General features: G+C 41.0%; 1 protein-coding gene across 1 annotated transcript in view; it reads left to right on the forward strand.

The window, feature by feature from the left end:
* The window catches only part of PLXNC1 (plexin C1), a 73,232-nt gene that overhangs the window by 39,464 nt on the left and 13,438 nt on the right, over window positions 1–20,330 (forward strand). The window contains exons 15-23 of the mRNA XM_075151202.1: window positions 413–512; window positions 1,544–1,645; window positions 2,030–2,133; window positions 6,063–6,104; window positions 6,599–6,723; window positions 7,282–7,480; window positions 8,875–9,021; window positions 16,474–16,651; window positions 17,594–17,697. Coding sequence (XP_075007303.1) covers window positions 413–512; window positions 1,544–1,645; window positions 2,030–2,133; window positions 6,063–6,104; window positions 6,599–6,723; window positions 7,282–7,480; window positions 8,875–9,021; window positions 16,474–16,651; window positions 17,594–17,697 — 1,101 coding nt within the window. The remainder of the gene's footprint in view (window positions 1–412; window positions 513–1,543; window positions 1,646–2,029; window positions 2,134–6,062; window positions 6,105–6,598; window positions 6,724–7,281; window positions 7,481–8,874; window positions 9,022–16,473; window positions 16,652–17,593; window positions 17,698–20,330) is intronic.

Consider the following 20,330-nt stretch of genomic DNA (forward strand, 5'->3'; position numbering starts at 1 on the left):
TCAGCACAGTAACACTGTGAGTGCAATGGAATGTTTTTAACTATTAACATGTGCCTTCCTCGCTTCAAAATGCCGGAACGTTCAGCAGCGATTCGGAAGTGCATGAGCCACTTGGCCAGCTGGAGGCCAGATCTTGCCATTCTAGTTTGCAGCGAGAGCAATGGCAAACTTTGGTGCTGCATGAGGACCTCCAAATTTTTCTCTTGTCACTGCTCTGTTATCCTGCTTAAACATGAAATACAGTAAAAGTTAAGTTTGTGTTGGTTCACGTACGTTTTCCCAAATTGCTTCTGTCTTCCCAATAATCTGCATAACCAGGCTCAAATACATATTTTTTTATATACATTAAATGTCATTTTAAGCACTGGTATAATACCTGTCCTCTTTTAACCCAGCCATTATTTTTCTTCAGGTCAAATTAGGAAATTTTGAACATGAAGTCAAACCAACATCATCACACATATATTTATATGTTCTTATTTTGCTACCTATTGTAGTGGGTGTCATTATAGGTAAGTACAATAATGTGTTTTCAGTTTTTGATTTGCTGAAGGGTATAATCATGACACATAAACACATATACATACACACATACATGTTGGGGACTGTCACAAACAGTCTGGTGGTTTTCCCCTGTTCCCAATAAGAGTGGACAAAGTTAACTTTGGTCTGGTGATGAAGTCCGTCGTGTCAGACTACAGCATGTTACAAGACATTAGTTTTGGCTGGTCTGCTGGGATTGCTCGCCACCGTTTAGTGAGGCAAGCTGTAGGACTGACATCTTTGCGTCACAACTTGGGCCTTTCCGGCTGTCAGAGCTGGGCTCCCCTCCTGTCCCTGGGGCAGACCTTCCCTAACAAACTGCTTATCCTCAGGCAGTGTTTGTGGTGTTTCTGCTCAGTCTCATTTGGACCATTCACCAATTTGTAGGTCATCACTAAATTGGGGGGGGTAAATAGTTATCCCCTCCTCTTTTTGTCACTCCTGTTTTTCTGATTGTTTTGACCTGGTTATGTATTTGATAAATTTCCATTTATTGTAATAAGTTTAGGGGTTTGTTCTTTTGTTTGGTTGGGTTTCTTTTTAAAAAGTGCATTACCTTTACAGGAACCGTATCTCGTGCCTTTACTGTCTCAAAATAAGCTTTAGAGAAGTTAACAATTTGGAAGTGGATTTCCTGTTCAAAACAACTTTTTCCTGTTTAATCAGTGCTACTTTAAGTAGGTTGCTAGTAGTAGAAGTGGTTGTTAGATTTGGTGTCTCACTGTGCAGGTTGTACATAGCAGGGTGTGCTGTACTTTCAAATAAAGTTGGATTGACAATTCTAAGACCTTGTTAAAAGGTCTGGTTTTTATTAAACATTGGGGTTTAGATCCAGATAACTAGGGCTTATGGGTACTAGCACACTGACAACAGTAGAAACGGTAATCCTTCCAGAGAGGGCAAATGTATATTAATCTTTCTGTTTCTTAAAATAATATTAAAATAGGCATTGTCTGTTCTGCAATTTCTGTACTCAGAATCTTTTTTTCTGTCTTTTTAGCGGCATTCATAGTTACTAGATACAAATCCAAAGAGTTAACTCGTAAACAGAGTCAGCAACTTGAACTGCTGGAATATGAGATTCGGAAGGAAATACGTGAGGGTAGGTCTAAAGAGCTTTATAGAGCTTAAGTACAGCATAATTTCTGAACTGAAACTGTGAAGAAGCTCACATTATATAAACATTTTAATTTTATAGCCGTTAGAATATTTTTGTGTTGCATCAGAGTTCCTCTTCAATGTTGGTGTGCACTGCAGTAGCAGATAGCACTGAGCTAATAGGATTGCATGTAAAATTTCCTTCAAGAAAAGGGGGGGGGGGAAAGGATTGGTACTTTCCTGCTCATAAGAGCTTCAGCTAGAAAAACAACCCCTCTTCCCTGAAAACTGTTTTTTAAGAAACATCTATTGGGGCCAAGTTATAATTGTGAAGATGATTTTGTGTCAACTAAACTAACTCTGGGTGGGGATGGGGGTGCTTTTTCAGGATTTGCTGAACTGCAGATGGATGAATTAGACGTGGTGGATAGTTTTGGAACTGTTCCCTTCCTTGACTACAAACACTTTGCTCTTAGAACTTTCTTTCCAGAGGTAAATATTTACAAGTCCTTCAGTTGTCAGCCCTGCCTAATAATGAAAAAGCTAGGAAGGTCAGGATCAAATAACTAAAGTAAATACTACACAGTACTTGCACATTGTTTTCACAACACACTTTTCTTAAATCAAGAATTACCAAAGAACACTTAAGGCTGTACATCTCTATTTAACCAAGCCTAAATGCTGTAGATAAAGCACCATGGTTGAATTTTCAAGGGTTGTGTGTGCATCCATTTCTTTTTTGCCCAGCCTCAAAAAGCTGCTTGCTTTTCAGGCCATCCTAACTAAGCTATAATTTATCCATGCTTTTTTTTTGTTCTCATGCTTTCACTTTCCATGCTATAGCTAATTAAAGTAACAGTCAGGCTAGCTAACATGCTCGCTAACATCATGACACTTCCTAATTAGACTTGTGGGATGAAGAAACGGCTCTAAGGTCGTGCTGACTTTCTACTCCAAGCTGCTGACAGAAATGGTAAGACCTTGATTCAAAGGAGTGCAGGCCAAATGCTTAAAAATTTACACGAGTACTTACGTGCTGTCCAGTTTAGAGGTGAATATTTTCATTGTTCTTTGGAGCAGTTTTTGCCACTACGTCAAAGGACCGAAGAGGCCTTCTCTTGAATGTTTTACTTCTCTTGCTATTTTTTTGCATATGTAGCACATTACAATGCTGATAAGCGCATTTGCCACAGCTTTCAAAATTATATCATGATGTTAACCAGTGCTTACTGGCATTTACTAATTGGCAGAAGATGTGATCTCAGTTGGTGATATTTTGATGTGTAACTGACACCAATGAGTAGAAACCCTTGGTTAGTGCTGTGGTGTTTTAGGGTATAGCCGGTATGTGTGCGAATTATCTATTAGTCTTCATGTGTTACTCATCACTGCTGCGGCCCAGTCCTGCAGTCTTATCTGCACACTGCTTCACTTTATCGCCGTGTTTGATCCCACTAAAAGCTCATTGTGATAAAGTTAAACACATGTGATAGTGCAGAATCAGGGCCTTTTTTGTACAACACCAAATACCAGATACTAAGGCAGAATAATATTTAACAATTACATATGCATAGTCTTTGTATACTTTGAGTCCAGTTCTCATAGCAAAGGAAACTGGGAATATCTCTTCTGGTACTGCTCTGATGCCCCCAGTCTAATTTGTATGGGGTTACTAGGAGGTTTGAAGAAAGTGGACCAAGGAAACCTTACCTTCTGCATCTCTTTCCTTTCAGTTTGTTTTGTTGCCAGGCATATTAGCATTAAAATAGTGTTTTTATTTTTAGGAATATGTCTTTTCCTAGTGATAGTCCCCTGTCGAAACAGTAACAATCTGTAGAAGCTGTCTGGGTGGAAATGCTTTGCTTTATGTAAATAAAAAGGAAAGGAAAAAAGGCACGAAGTCTGCCACTCTGTTGCATTATGTGTAGTCAGAAATGGAAGGGCTCCTGTTTTGCTTTTGCGAGTCTCATGCCACTGCACATCCTGGAAATGATTCCAGTTAGATTTTGTCAGTTTGAAATACTGATACCGCAAAGGTAAACTTGCCACCATTAGCTCTCCACAGACATACGGTGTCAGGCAAGTTATTTAACATATTGTGTACCAATTTTTCTTGCTAAGTACTTACCGTTTACATTGCGGGAGTGTCCAAACATGCCTTGTGCTTTATGAATGCGGTAGGAGAGCAGTGCTCTACTAAACAAATATTACAGACGAACAGAAAAGGCAATGGGGTAGTAAATTGCAACCGAGGTCAGAAGGATTGACAGAAGCGTCAAAGTGACAAACCACCATGTCCCTCACTAACCTCATGTGTTTGGCTGATGTCCATATTTTACTCTTTCTGCCTTCCAGTGTGTTCAATGGGTTTCGTCTCATCTAATCTAAGCTGTTTAAACACGGACATCAAAGCTGTTTGCTAAGCATCTTCTGTAGTCAGTGCAGAGACAGGCAGCTCAAGAAAGTAATTCATCCCACTTGCCCGAGACATCTGTCTCAGGATGGGATGAATTGCTTAAAGAGAGAGTCAGATACCCAAAATTAAGAATGATGGACCTCATCTTCATTTTGAGCTTCTAGCTTCCCGCTGCTTTAATTTTCTGGCTTGAGAGCTTTTAATCTGGCTTGATAGCTTTTGTTTTGTGCTCAATGCTTGTAGGTTATTACGGATATTACATCTATTCTTAAGATATTCTTTATGTTCACCCTGATTTTTGCTTTACTTGTTAAATTTGAATTATTATTTCTGTTTTCCCTCAATTTCCCACATTGTTTGGTTTAATGCTACCATGCTTGTTCCCTATTCACAAGCATTTTAAACTTTTAACATGGTTCTGGTTGTTTCATTCTGTGTGTGTGTGTTTTACTGGTAGGTGATGTTAGGGGTGCTGAAGATGTTCTCGAAAAATAGCCAGTGGAGGAAGAGGAAAAAGAGTATGGTCGGGGTGAAGAGAACAGGAGGCATGAGGAAAGGGAAAGATGAAAAATCAGATACGTAGATGAAAAATTAGATGTGAGCCAGCAATGTGCGCTTGCAGCCCAGAAAGCCAATTGTACCCTGGACTACACAAAAAGAAGCATGGCCAGCAGGTCGAGGGAGGTGATTCTGCCCCTCTACTCTGTTCTGGTGAGACCCCACTTAGAGTACTGCATCCAGCTCAGGGGTCCCCAGCACAAGACAGACATGGACCTCTTGGAGCCAGTCCAGAGGAGGGCCACGAAAATGGTTAGAGGGCTGGGACATCTCTCCTATGAAGAAAGCCTGAATGAGTTGGGGTTCTTCAGCCTGGAGAAGAGAAGGCTCCAGGGAGACCTTATTGCAGCCTTTCAATATAAAAGAGGCTTATAAGAAAGACGGAGAGAGACTTTTTACCAGGGCCTGTAGTGACAGCACGAGGGGTAATGGTTTTAAACCGAAAAAGGATAGATTTAGATTGGACATAAGGAAGAAATTCTTTACAATGAGGGTGGTGAGACACTGGAACAGGTTGCCCAGAGAAGTTGTGGATGCCCCATCCCTGGAAGTGTTCAAGGTCAGGCTGGACAGGACTTTGAGCAACCTGATCTACTGCAAGATGTCCCTTGCAGGGGTTGGACTAGATGATCTTTGAAGGGGGTTGGAGTAGATGATCTTTGAAGGTCCCTTCCAACTCAAACCATTCTGTGATTCTATGATTTTATAAGGAAACTAGGGGCTGCCAGCATCACAGATAAAGCAGATGACAGTAAATGTTACTAGTGTGAATTTGTTGCTCAAGGGTGCTGCTTTGGGAACATGCAGCTGTGTTGGGACCTTAGAGGCTGTAAGAGTCAGACAAGAGGCATCAACAAGGTATTTGAGAACTGGGGGCTTCCCTTTGTTGTGAGAGGTTTCGCTGGGGCTGGATGTGTGGTGGCACCTGTGCCTCTCTGAAGACTGAGAGCATGGACCTCCTGGAGAGTTCATTAGTCAACATTCATAAAGTGCCTTGAAATGAATGGAGGCAGATGAACTCAAGTGTCACTCTGTTACAGAAACCCCATATACCAAAGGCTATCATTGCCCTCCGAGAAGGATGCAGCCTGCAGCACCCCTTGCACACCAGCACATTTGCAGATGAGGGTAATAAACAGCTTTTCCTGCGGAGCATTAGTTGAATGCTGTGCTAGTGCAGCTCAGCAGCATAGAGTAACACACACAGTAATACTGAAATCAATACCAGGTCATCTTTGAGAGTTCACTTTTTGGTGAACCTTGGTAGCACTTTTGCAGAAGTTACTGGGTAGAGTTTTTATATTGTAGCTGCATTAGAAGCCAGCATTTCCATTCTTTTATTTCAAGTTGTATGCCATCAGGAACATGCTTGGCGTGTTTATCGTACATGTTTTAGAAACTTTTGGTATACGTAAGAATGATAAATATCACTTGTCTTATATTTTAGTCAGGAGGCTTTGCATCCATCTTCAGTGAAGACATGCCACAGGTAAGTTGATGTAGTGTGATATGCCTTAATTAATAAATATTTTTTCAAGGGTGATTGTATCCCTTATCTCAGTGTTGTCCTTGAACACATCAGATTGCATTTTCAATATGTTCCCTTTCCCCCATGAGGAGGGTTACATGGATTTATACATAAAAAAAAATTGATATGTAAGATGCTGTTACCCAATGTATATTATGACTTATTTAAATAAAATAAACAGAATCTAGTCATGGGAAATGACAGGCAAACTTAACTATTGGCATTGCTTTGTGTATATGACAGAAAATGTATGCTCTGCATGTGTGTACTCTGTGTTGTACACAAATGCAAATGCATCTTTGGTAAAATCCTGAGACCCATGAAATAAATGCAAAATTCCCACTGATTTGAATGAGGCCAGGATGTTATCCCATATGTTGCTTACCATTTTTCTGAGCATTAAGAATCCATCATAGCCAAACTACAGTTTGCTTGTTTTTGTTTAACTATTCCAGAGCAGAGACCAAACGAGCAAGGATGAAAGCTTCAACATGTTGCATGCTTTAATTTGTAACAAGAACTTTCTTGTTACTCTCATTCACACCCTTGAAAAGCAGAAAAATTTCTCTGTGAAAGACAGGTATAGTATGATTATGCTTATCATCTTCAAGACAAAGAATTAGCAAGAAAAAACAACATGGATTGTAGCACACAAATGTAATTTCTGCTTCTTGCAAAACAAACTTGCATTACTCCAGAGCATTTTTCCATCTTCTCCATCTGCACACACTGAGGAAGAAAAAACCCTGCCATTAAAACAAGCCATTAAAGAGAAATCAGAATGTTTCTACATGAAAGCAAAGAGGCAAAGGAGCAGGAAAACTCACTTCAAAACTGTAAACACTTCCTGCAGTTAGATCAACAGTTCTACAGTTTAGAAATGTTCTGTCACTGAAGCAGGTATTGTTCTGCAGAATTAAATTTAGAGACACAAATTCTGTGTTTAAAAAATAATCACAAGAGCAGATGGACTTGCATTTTTTATATCTTTGTAGAAATCAGCGGACAGTTTCTGTGCCTGAGGAGGGAAAACTTAGGATATGAACTGCACTAAAGTGTGTTTCATTTATTAAAGGTGACTGGGAAGAGAAATTCCAAATATTATAGCATTCTTCTTTTTTATTTTTTTTTTTAACAGGTGCTTGTTTGCATCCTTCTTGACTATTGCACTACAAACTAAACTAGTTTATCTAACCCATATTTTGGAAGTGTTGACAAAGGACTTGATGGAGCAATCAAGCAATGTACAGCCTAAGCTCCTGCTCAGACGAACTGAATCCGTGGTAGAAAAATTGCTGACAAACTGGATGTCTGTCTGCCTTTCTGGATTTCTCCGGGTATGTGTACATCTTTTCACTATGTAAGATATGCAAATAATTTTTTAAAGTTATTTCTTCCATAGGAATTGTTAGAGGGATCAGTTTAAAGCATTCAGTCTAACATTTAACATTATTAATGTGCGCTCTTCTAGTTTAGGTGACTTAGCTAGCTATCATCAATGGGACGTAGGAAAAGAGCGCGTCTGTAAGCAATGATCATGTAATTTATTTGGCTGAGATTTGCGTAATTTTGCAATTCTAGCATATTCTTTTCTCACGTCAGATGTTATTTCATCTCCATGAGACGTATTGTGGTCATACTAAAAGACTGACATGCTTGTTAAAATGCAGCTTACCTTTCTATGCAAGCTGTTGGAAAGCTACCACATAATGGAGATTTAACGAATACTGTCTTTTGGAAAATAAAACTTCTTTCCAAACTTTTTAACCTCCAAACAGCATTGCAGTTTTCAAGAACTAAATGAATTCAAGTGGAAACAAAATAAGCATTTTCTTTCATTTTACTGTTTGTTTATTTTAGGGCACTTGATAGCACTTTGTTCTTGGTTTCAGTGCTTGGTTATGCTTCCTGTCTCTCTTACCAGTGTGATGGCATCGCACTGTTGGTATCACTCATAGCAGTCCTTGCGTTGATACAGCAGCAGAATTGTTTGAGGCTCAGCAGCTCACACCAGTTTCCTGAAACCCCAGGAGAGAGCCAAGGAACTGTCAGAGATCTGTTCTCGATACACCAGTCATCTTTACAGAGTTGTGCTAGTGAGATGCCTTAGCCAGGCTGCAGGAATGGTGTCCCATGGAAACAAAGATCCATCCTTCCTTTCTCAGGTGCTTTCCTGAAGCCTGGGGTTCAGGCAGGAGAGGGAAATCCCAGTTTAATTCCCTTTTTCACTGATACAGCAGTGTGTCCCACCTTGCTCCCAAGGCTTTTTTTCAGGGACAAGGGGAGACACCAATTCAAAAGGAAACTAGTTGATAGCTTGTTTTCTCACAAGACTGAAAAAGGAAGAAATAGCTGAAGTATGAGTGTGAACACATGCACGTCTCACCCCCCACCCTCTCTTTGGTGGAACTAAGAAGCATCTGCCAGGTGGAGTAGGAGCAGCTTGTCTGTGGTGTGCTTGTGCACAGCAAGGGGCTGGGAGCTCTCTTGCCACACACTCCAGCTGTCCCTCGCTATTTGCATGAGACTTTCACACCGAAAAGCAAAGGATGGAGGTTAAACAAATAACTAGATAAATGTGCTCAGAGGGATTTTCTTTTCTAATTGCAAGATAACAAGTTAGTTAAAAGGAAATAACTTAATTTGTTACACTTGATTTTTTTCTAGTTATTCATGCCCATTTAATGATTACAAAAATAAACATGTTCCTTGCGTTTGTTTCATGTCCTAGGAGACAATTGGTGAACCTTTCTATTTACTCGTGACAACCCTCAATCAGAGGATAAACAAAGGACCTGTTGACGCGATAACTTGCAAAGCCCTGTACACACTTAACGAAGACTGGCTGCTGTGGCAAGTGTCTGAATTCAAAACAGTGGTATGTTTGCCAGTTTGTGTTCCCTCCAAACGTGGACAACTACAATGTTTCCTCTTTTTCTAGGAAGCTAAATTAAGGCTCTTAGACACTAAGGTGACGGTTAAGTACCCAGATAATAAAATTATTATTGCTGACAAAGTTTCAAAACGCAGTAGAGTTAAACTAGCTGGTATTTCACCAATATACATTTCACAAATAGCACTCACTCCTTGCTTCACAGCATGCCTTAATCGCCAAAGGTTAGGTTTAATGAAGTCTCAGGGTATTAAAATTCCTTCTTCTTTTAAAGTGTACTACAAAAATATAAACATATGCTTAGAATTTAAACTAAATTACACTTTTCCAATGAAGGAGAGAATGGAATGCAGAGGTTTTATTTTTCTATTGTGTTTATTTGTGGCTGATCTTCAGGCAGCAATAATTTTCTGTGGGTTTCCATGTTATTAGCTCCAAATTAGCTCCAAATTAGCAAGGTTACAGCGTGGTGGATTCTAATTAGTTGCCTGGTTAAAAACAAGGTATCTGGGAAGCCTGGCTAAGTTTCTGAACTTTACCATAGGTTTCTTGTCTTTCTCAAAGCAACTACAAAGTGCTTCCTATTTTACAGTTACACCCAGAATTCTTCGAAAGCTGGAATTCCCTTACTGATTGTCATTCTGACACTAAGGGGAGAAGGGACAGCAAGGATTATTGCACTTTGGAGCATGTAAAAATTGTGACTTTTTGAGTAGGAGGTCTGAAAAGGGTTTTCAGAGCACTTTTTTTCCAGAATTTCCAAGTGATTTTGAGTGTGAGAACTTAAAAATCTGCATTTCCAGTCTTTTCCGTAGCTTCCTTGTTTCTGAACTCCTGGCTTCCTGTCGGAGTTACCAGAGATACTGAGGAGTATGAGAAGTGCGACTGAATAGTGGGCTTCAGAGCTTGGAAGCAGAAGCTGCCAGGGCAGCAACTGCCATGGCAGGGACACTGCAAGTGCTGGTGGCTTTGAAGGAGAATTCAGTCCGCTTCAGAGCCCATATCCTGAGCCTCAGGTAGGGCTGGAGCTTCCAGGTCTGCCCATCTTCCGGTTTTGCAGCAAGAACCTGGAGGTCCTAAGATGCCACATACTGGAGTAGACTACATGACCCTGGAAATTTTGGCTAGTCAGCACTCCACTGGTCTTAACTCACGGGGTCCCGTAGGAAGCTTACTGCAATGACAACCTTTCTGTGAAACATTTCTGAACTGTCATTTTCTGCTGAAAGCTCTTGGACTGACAAATTTATAGGCAAGTCTTCTTATAGCTATTTAAAAAGCTGTTGTTGGAAGCTTCATCTGAAGGTGCTTCAAGCTAAATTACCACAGTGTGCGTTTGGAAAGGAAGTTTGTGACTAAAAATTAAATGCATAATACCGCATCTTTGGTTTCCTTGTTTGTACGCTGCATTCTGGCATGCATTTGGGATCCAGGCTAAGTTTAAATGTATTGCTATATATAGCCATAGGATACAAAACCCAGTAGTTACGCAGAGCAACAATTTTCAAGCAAGCTCAATATGCCTGTTACTAGTAGACTGCACAGGAACATCTGGTCCTGTGGAATTGATTGACTTTTCTTATTTATAGCACAAATTCAAATTGAGAGCACCTTGTGGGGATAGCTGATTCTGAAACTGCCTTAAATACTTTTCCTAGTGCTACTTCTATGCATGCAGTCGCTGATAGGGTCTTGTGGGCAGCCTGCAGTGAAGGGGAGAGAGGGGAAGTGGTCTGAAGGACTCCGTATCAGTGGGGAAGGCTGTCTGCGGACAGGCAAGGAAGTAAGAGAGCAGACAGCCTTTCTCGAATGTTGTTTGCTGCCTTTGTACTTTGTATTCCTGCTTTTAAATAGGAGATAATGATACTGTTATAGGATTAATAAGTCAGCTTGCCCCGCTAAGGTCCAGCAGTTTATTGGGCTTAGTTGAGAAGTGGCTGAATGTTCCCTTTAAAACCATCAGAAAAGGAGAGAGGATCCTGCAGTAAAATTGGAGAGATGGAGCCCAAGGACTCTAGTTCTGGCTGGACAGGGAAACAGTTTTGTTTGGTGTTTTGTCTAAGATTTACGCTGGAAACTAAAACTGTGCTGTGAAAGAGATTTAGGTGGAACAGCGAGGCTTTCTGGGCTGGGGAAGCAGGCGAGCCGTGCACATTTTCTTTTCAAGAATAGCATTTAACAGGATGCGAAAGTGGAAGGAGTCAGCTTTTCTTCTCTCACGAACACCGCTTCACATGCACTGCAATGACATGCAGGACCTGTGAGCATACAGACAGGGAACCAAGTATTTTCTCCTTTCTTTGGAAGAAAATTTCTGCCTAAAGGATTGCAGATTTTGTTTTCTAAATGGAATAAATTCTGAGCTGAGTTTTCAAATGCATTTGCACATTTGCTCACTGCAGTTACATTCTGAGTCTTGCAGTATTCTATTGGTATTTTATTTTGCCCCTTTCCACAGCCCCATAATAGCAGTACATTAAAACCTAGCTGTCCAGAGCAAAGTATAAAAACACAGCCAAAAAGAGGCTGATAGAAAGATACTGAAGCACATCTGCAGACTCTCAGTGTCCAGATTTTTAAGTGTAGACACTTGAAGATGCAGGGATGCATCTGGTAGGGAGTTCAACTCTCAAATCAGTGGCAGGGCACAAACAAGGGTGTAGGCACTCTGCATGCGAATCTCTCCTTTCAGGATTGGGACTGCAGTTCCAGACTAATAAAAGCAGGATACAGACAGGCTCCTAAATATCAGGGAGAGTTCCACAGGTCCTCTCCTAAACACACCACTATGCAGATAAACTCTTGGGGCAGTAGGAAGAAGCATAAAGAAAGAAGGAAGGATGGGAGAGATTTTCTAAAATTCAGGTCATTTGTAACAGGAAAAAAGAAGCATGTTGGTTTTGAATTGTATTAGAGCTGTCCCTTGGCTGGGCTCCATGCCTTTTTTGGGACCAGCCAAGCCCCTACTGTTACCCCTCTCTGCTGGAAAGGGTTAGATATTGAACAGAGATGGGCTGCTGAAGTAAATACTCAAGCAGAGGAATTGAAGGAAAGATGCTTCTGAAAGCACTGGTCCACTATGAGCTGAGGAGCTGTGTGGTTTCACGCTGTGCTTATATTTGAGTATTGAGAAATAAAACTGCCTTGAAAGAGACTTGGATGTGTCGTGGAGCCTTTTCGCAGGCTGAAGAAGCAAGCCTGCTTTCTCACAGGCAGACAAGCAGCTGCACCCCTCGGTGGATAATTTGCTCAGTGACTGATGAAGAAGCGCGATGCACAGCTGAGTGTTAGCATTTCACTGAAGTGTTTCATTTTAAATAGAAAAGCTACACAATGCCAGCCTGGCATGGGAGAAGTTCTCGGTGGAATCTTTCGTGTGGAAAACCAGGGGAGACTTCTTCATGTGGTAGACTTGGTGCTCCGGCATTCTTTTGAATAGTCACTGCTTATTTTACAAAAGGTATTTGGGCTGTTGAGTTGTTTGCTGAAATGAGTTTGCATTTTTAGATGGGAGGAAATTATCTAATTCACCTGTTCAGGCAACAGCCTTTTATTGAAAGTGAAGCAAAGCCACATGGTGGAAGGTTGTTTAAAGTGTTCAACTGCTTTACCAGTTAAAAGAAGGGTGTTAAAAGAAGTGGGAGGGCTGTAAGGGAGTAAAGCAGAGACAGGGAGCCCAATTTCCTAATAAGACACCATGGTTGTGGTATTATTAGGCACACTTTGTGAGAGATAAGGAAGCTATTAAAAGCATGTGACATACGGGGATTTTCGTCAGCAGAAAAGGACACAACAGCCCTTGCTAGGAAGTGAGCAGTGCAGATGTTGGCTACAGGAGAGTCTTCTGAATTAGATACAGATTGAGGACCATACTGCAGCATCCAGAGTACAACCCTTGCTTCGTGTAGTGCCCATCTAGCCTAAATTTAACTCCTGTAGCATTTTCTGTGCCAATTTGTTAGCTGTTCTATAACCCCTTCATGGGTAACTGTTCTGGCTGCTGCAGAAGGATCATACCATCAATCTGATTTTTCCTGTTTATTATATTTCATAGTCTGGGAGACAGGCAAGTAAGTTTAAGGCAATTTCGTTGTGCTGTACATCACGATGCTGCCTCCTTTACATAAATTCTCTAACTTTTACCATTCAGAAGTTTTTCTTGCTTTTTCAGTCTGTCTCTAAATGGAAATACACTTTGTTCAGATGCATAGCTGAATAGAGAACAGGGTCATGAATAAGAGCCCTTGAATATAAAAGACCAGATGATTTTTCTTTACTTCTAAGAAAATACAATATTATCACATTTCTTTATTAAGCCACATCTCATTTATTATCTGCTATGGTTATTAATAGCTTTACTAAATAATTCAATGTTTGAAATTCATTTTCAAGAAAGCTACAAATCTGAAAAACCATCTGTAAACATTGTCTTCAAACGTCACTATTTCTGTCACTGCATGAGTGAAAAAATGTTTTTAAAATTTGTTCCTGTCTCTTAGCTAGGTTCCAAGCTAGTTCCTATACAAGTAGTTGCAGATGCTAGCCTTGTTCTCCTTAAGTAGCCTTCAACAATTCTTGCAACCTGTGTTGAGTCTTTGCTGAAGAGCACTGTGACTTTGTGTTGCTAATCACTAATTTCTAATGCATGAAGTCTCGACTCTAGATATTACTAGGTTGAACCACATGTCCTGTAATTTCCTCCTGAATCTTTCCCTAAGTTAACTTGTATTTTTGTTTCCTTTGCAAAGTGAGAGAGCTTAGGAAAGGGCCTGATGATGTTTCCTTGTGACTTCCATGTGTCCTCCTGTAATTTCTCTTAAATGTTTTCTGACCTTCAGAACTGATCATATAAGGGCTTTCGTAATTTTACAGTCATTTCTGATTCTTTTTCCAGTTCTATACTTGGTGTCTAAATGCAGTGATTGTGACTGTCAGCTTCTGATTAACGGTTTCTAAAGCCAGGGATTGTGCTGTCAGACAGGTTGAATCTGATTTATGAAAACTTCAACTACGGAGGGAAGACTTAATAATAATTGGCTTTCCTAGCTCCCCATCAATTGCTTCATCACTTAAGATTAACTTCTGCAGGAAATCATATTAGCAAAACTGTCTGGCTCTCTTGGTTTAGAGACTTCTATGCGTTTAAATATTTCTTCACATCTGACCATTTCTTTGAGTCGTAAAGTGTTGTTATTATCCTCACATTGTGGATACTTTCAATCAAGAAGCCCATAAATGACTTGTATTCCCGCTACATAAAGGACTACTACTCTCTTTTTACAGTCCTGTCATCCTACAGTGACTTGAGTGGGGATGGGAGAACTCTCGCATGCTAATAACTGAAGAGGCTGCACATTTATGTGCAATCTGTGTGACAGCATGTGCTGAAAAGGAAATGCAGCAGAGAAAAAGGCAGTTTCTCTTGACAGTCTGAAAGGAAGAGGAAATGAAGGAGAAGCAGGAACATGAATATTGCAGTGTAGGAATAATGTTAGGAGCAGAGGATCAACTAAAGGAAGGAATGCTTCCAAGGATGTAAAGACAAATCAACATCAGCTAAAGTGTGAGTAGCTACTCCAGAAAGATCAGTTCAGAGACTAGAAGAGACAAAGACTTTTATTAAAATGAGTTTTCCAAAGACGAAATAACAGTTAGTCCCTGTCCACACTTTTATCCTAAAAGACCATGACCTCAGGGCAATCAAAGTCAAGGACAGGACTGCTGTCTGTTCAGTTGGTCTGTGGGCCTGACCAAGCATGACTCCTTCATTCCTGTGCCAATACATTTTTTACTAATTTTCTGCATGAAATCCCAACCTGAGGCATGGCATCCAGTCTGCTTCTCCTTCTGGAGGCACCGTTCCCATATCTCCGCCTCTTCCGTTCCGTCTGTCCTTTCCATGGACTCATTTTCCTCACAATTAAACATCTTGATGTCCTGATTAAGTTATTCTCAGTTACTTCAGTTACATCCTAGTCGTCTTCATAGTTTTGCAACCCTGTTTTTAATACACCTTTTGCTTCTGTAGAAACAGTAAAGTTAATTTATGTTTCATTGGACTACTTTTTTTCACCACCACTGTGTTGTAATTTCCACCCTTGCTTGTAATAAAGCAGAAAATAGCATTCTACAACTATTAATAACTACCCATTTTTCTAAGAAGAGAGAAGAGTTGTCCCTGCAGCAACCTGGACAGAAGTTCTTTCCTTCACATGACGGCAGGGAAAAAAAAATTCTTTAGTTGCTTCCTCTTTTAACGATCACTCCTTCTCTGAGTCACACCTGCAGTGCTCACATGTCAGTCAAAAGATATGTATTATAACAAAAATGTCCAACAGCCAGAATGGTTCGAGTACATATGCCTACATATTTTCCCATGCCACCTGCAGTCAAGTGCTGGCACCTAAAACACTTGTTTTAATTCTGTCCCAAGACATCTGCAGCAGAATGTCTGCGTCGATGTAGCGGAACAGTGATGTCTCTGCAAGGAGCAGGCTACGGCACTGGAAATGAGTGCTGTTATCACTTGGCATTAGCAATCCTGTGCTCATCCCTTTTCCCTGCCTTTTGGAAGCAGTTGATCTGCCTGACCTGACCAGAAATACGACCTGACTAAAAACATTCTCTGGAGATGGTCACCCAGTCTGATTGGCACCTCCCTCTAGCACACACTCACCTTGTGTGCAGCCCAGCAGATGAGTTGTGTCCCAGCTAAGAGCAGCCGTGAGCTAAAGGGCGGGGGTGTTGTAACTGGACAGGTTGTGTGGGTGTTTGACCTGGAGCAATAACTAATAGAATAAATCACACTTTTCTGTGCAGATCTGGACCACTTTGGGTTTTGTCTGCTGCAGCATGCTTTCCCTTTCCACTGCTTCTGCGGTAGCCCTGTCTCTTCTGCCTCTAGAGACATGGCTGTACGCAGATAGACACTGACGTCTCCAGGGAAGGTGTATTGTTTTGTGCGATATAAGGTACTCAGCATAATCTGCTGGCGTAAATAGACTTTTTAACACTGCTTCCTATCCACTGAAAATAATCATGCTTACCATGACGACTTACTTAGCAACCTTATCAGATCTCTAGTCGCTTACAGTTTTGTTTTTAAGGCATTCATTTCAAATAAAAGATCTGCTTTTTCTAGAACATGCATGTAATTTTTCCTGGTCTCCTGCCTTTTTTTGGTAATTCACTGAAATAGATTTGCACAAAAGCAGAATACAAAATACACTTTTGAAAATATATAGTTATATACCTTTGATTCTTCGGACACGAGGAATTCTAAATGCTTCATTGTGTAATTGCTTCAAATAATCTTTATTTGAAATAGCTTCAATAATAAATATGCTGAAAATCTCTCAGGTTTGCTGTCAGGAGTTTGTAGGTTTCCCATGCCAGGTGTTCCCTGTAAGTCAGAATAACATGTGTTTCTTTCCCCAGACAGTGAACATTATATTTGAAAAAATCCCAGAAAATGAGAGTGGAGATGCCTGTCAAACTATCCAAGTTAATGTTCTGGACTGCGACACCATAGGCCAAGCCAAGGAGAAGAGCCTTCAGGCTTTCCTTAATAAGAATGGCTTTCTCTATGGTCTTCAGCTGGATGAAATTGGTCTTGGTAAGAGAGTGTCACTGTGTTATATTTTCAAGGAGTTCACTACTCTGTCAGTGGAGTTTGCTTGTTAGGAATTCCTACCTTTGGCTTTGATTTTTTTTAGCGTTTAGGCAGAACATAGCTTTTGTAAGGAATTTCTGGGAAAATACTAGATCATTTATGCTACGAGTTAGAACATTGGAACTACATCTGCTTCAGTTCTGCAAGGACTTCAGCATGCAGTTAACAAACAGATGTTATTTATTGAACACATAATTTATATGTTCCTTTTCTGGGTTAAGTAAGGTGGTCCTCCACCTAAGTACAGCTGGTTGATAAATTTGGCAGTGGGTAAGATGACACATCATGATTACCAAGTAATTGAGTCCCTACCTACCATCCTTCCTACAAACTCTACATTGTTGGCATTTGTCACCTCCCGGACTTGCTCCCTAAGATGTTGATATTTCCTCACCTTCTCAGATGCTATGTTGGCAAGTCATGATAATTTACTTTCATATCTGATGTTTATTTCCACCACCAGTGCCTGACCACCCTTCACAAATACTATGTCAGTCTTGTCCAGCTCATTTTAGTGATCTCTTAGAAGTGGCTTGTGGAACCTTTCTTCTAGTCCCAACGTGGCCATAACACGAGGGCACGCTTGTGCAACAGAATAGCTAGGTTAGGTGAAAGCACGTCCAAAAACTCTGCCTTGACCAACACAAAGTGAGGCACCGATAGCCTGCAGTAATGGAAGCCACCCAGGATGTCACCACAGAAAAGGAAGGTGTAGTGTGGGAGCGCAAAACCACTCTCATGTGACTTAGTACAAGGACAGAGAGAAACGGCTCAGTTGGGAGCCACAGGCCCAAAAATAAATTAGGTGTTGTTTTTCTTTACAAACATCTGTACAGTGAGAATGCCATTGGAATGTAATTGTTTTCTGTTGCTGTCATACTGCAGAACTTGTGTCTGAGGAGCAGCAAAGAGAATTGTTAGATATTGATGGTTCCTCAGAGGTGATGGAGGATGGGATAAGGAAGCTAAATACCATCGGTCATTACGAGGTAAGCAAGGAAGCCATACCAATGAATCGAGAAGCAGTTTCTCCCCAACTCCCAAGTGCTGTCAGCCAGAAGTATCTTGATTGATCAAAATCTTGAAGAGATAGCTGAGCATCATCAACAGAAGGAAAGAAGTGTGACACACAACTTCCTTGCCAATAAGTCATATGTTTTCTGTTACTTTTCAGAGGTTTGCTTGTTGCAGGGTTGCTTGGTTCAAGCATACCAGGTAAACTGTTACTTCTGTTGAGCATTTCAGTTAAAACAGCATCTGATTTCCAGCTATGAATGTTGCCTTGAGTCTTTTCTAGTCTCTGCTGCTGAGTTTTGGTTGCACCATGAGCAATTGTTTACCTCTTTCCACCTCGTATTTTGATTATCTGAACAGGCAGTAGTGATACTTGTGAAAGCTCATTGAGAGTCAGAATAAAAAGGACTGATGAGTTTGCTTGCTCTTCTCTTGAGACCTCCTATGTCAGTCTCCTTCCCTTTTTCTCTCTATTTCTCCTTCCATCTACTGTCGCCACTTGTACCGTAAGTTTTCCCCTCCACTTCCAATTGCACCTGTAAACCAGTCGTTTTCAATGCTGCAATAATCTGTCCATCATTGCAAGAACACACAAGGCTGCAACTGGTGGCAGAGCCCTTCTGGGTGTAGCACATTGCAAAAGCATAGCAAGCAGCGTTGCCTGTCTAAGGAGTTTCCACTGACGCTAGTCAAAAAAGAGGGTGAGGGGCTGGGGTAAAATGCGCAACAGATGGTTGGCCTCAGGTGATATGGTAGCTCACATTTTGATGCTTGCAGATATTGGAAATGAGGTGAGTATGCTGAGTGCTTTTAGTGAGCTTTCTTCATGCCTTGTTGAATTTGAAAGTCTGGCTCTTAACATGATAACAAATTTTTATTGATTTAGAAGTTTTGCTGATGAGAGTAGGGCTGTGCCGTGCAACGCAGTATGGTGCTGAGAAACCTGAGCCAGCCCTGAACACGTTGCTGTCTGCATGAGCAAATACAGTGCCATCCACAGAGAGGAACAAGGACCCCTAGCAGGACTGTATGTAGCGTGGGCGCACCTGGGGAGGTAGCAGTGAACCCAGATGTCCTGAGTCACCATCCAGTGTCTTAAATACAGCTTTTCCTGTGCCTCTCTTGAATCTTGCCTATAGATTAGTGTGGGACTTCCTCCACTCCGCTTGTAAAGATTTTGTACAAATTAGGACATTGTAGCGTTGCAGTCAGGGTCTATGAAGCAAAGGTCAATGTAGATTTGAATCTGATTAGGTGTTTGAACTTCTGTCTAATGTGATAGTACCCGCCCTCTTTACTGCAGGCAGCTGTTGCAAGTGCTCCCTGATTTTACCTGGCAGCTTTTTGCCCTTCCTGAGCTCATGGCATGCCATGGCTCATGGGTGCCATACCTCACGGCAAATGAGTTTGCTCCAGTCTCTGTCATCCCTGGGTATCTTTGTCCCAGTCCTTGTTTTTGTCTGAGGTTTCTACAGGCAAATGCAAGTTAGGTTGGAGGTTCAGCTGGTTTTGCAAAGCTGTAACTACACTAATTATAGCTTAGCGGCTGCCTTATGGAAATTGTGCTGGGTATCTCTGTTAGATATTTTAGTTCACTTTTTCTGAAACTGACAAAATAATGTACGTTCTAAGCAGAAGCTTAGTGGCATTTTAGGCAGTGGCTTAGTGGCAAGTATCAGCCATTAGCATATCTAGTTTATTTTCTTGTATGCATATTAATGCAAAAAGGAATGTAAAGGTGTCTAGTTAGCAAGAAAAAGGAACGCTGCATATACCGTGTGAGGGTAGTAATGTTGCCTGAGGAATTCTAACTTAGATTTCAACAATGCTTAGAGTTTTGTGGCAAGCCTGAATTTTTCTTTTTGTTTGCCAGCCTTAAATGGTAGAAAGTAACCAGATTTTTGAAACTGGGAAGTACTGTCAAATCTTTTTAAGATACTGGAGCATGAGGGTTGTGTTGTAAAGGTCCCAAAATCACCAGTCACTCTTGAAAAAGAAGACTTAGTTTCTGCACTGATTTTTAAAATGTGCAAGTAGGGAATGTTTGCATTTTTGTGTGGTGTTTCTGAAGGGAAAAAAATCCGCTGTACTCTTATTAGACTTTCATGTGTCTCCGACTTGGGTACTCCTTTTGCTCTAGTTTTTTGCTCCTAGTAGTGTTATGGATGTGATTATTTATGAGGTCTGCACTATCGTTTGCATGAGAATAACCACAAGCCTTGACAAGAAAGTTGCTGATTATCATGATGTTCTATTTCCCATGCAAGAAGAGAGCTAGAGAACCACTTCCAGATCTGCTGTGCAGTCACAGATCTCCAATTTCTCAACCTGTAGCAGCACCGCACATTCCAGGAGCAGGCACAGCCCCAGAGAGCGAATCTGAGTGTGTGATCCAGGGAGCTCACTGACAAAAACTGGATTATAGGGAGGACAGGAGGCCTGGAGAAGAAGGAAGAGGCATAGAGCCACACTACTACGTCTTCTGTTTTGCAAAATAGCTGTACCCCATGTTGTGTGGATCTCAAGAGATCCCGGAAATAAAACCTGAAGTGGGGGCTTGGATCATGGCTGCACTGCAGCAGCGCCTCTGGTTCCTGGAGGGAAGCAC

The sequence above is a fragment of the Calonectris borealis genome, chromosome 1, assembly GCF_964195595.1.
Source record: "Calonectris borealis chromosome 1, bCalBor7.hap1.2, whole genome shotgun sequence".
NCBI lineage: Eukaryota > Metazoa > Chordata > Aves > Procellariiformes > Procellariidae > Calonectris > Calonectris borealis.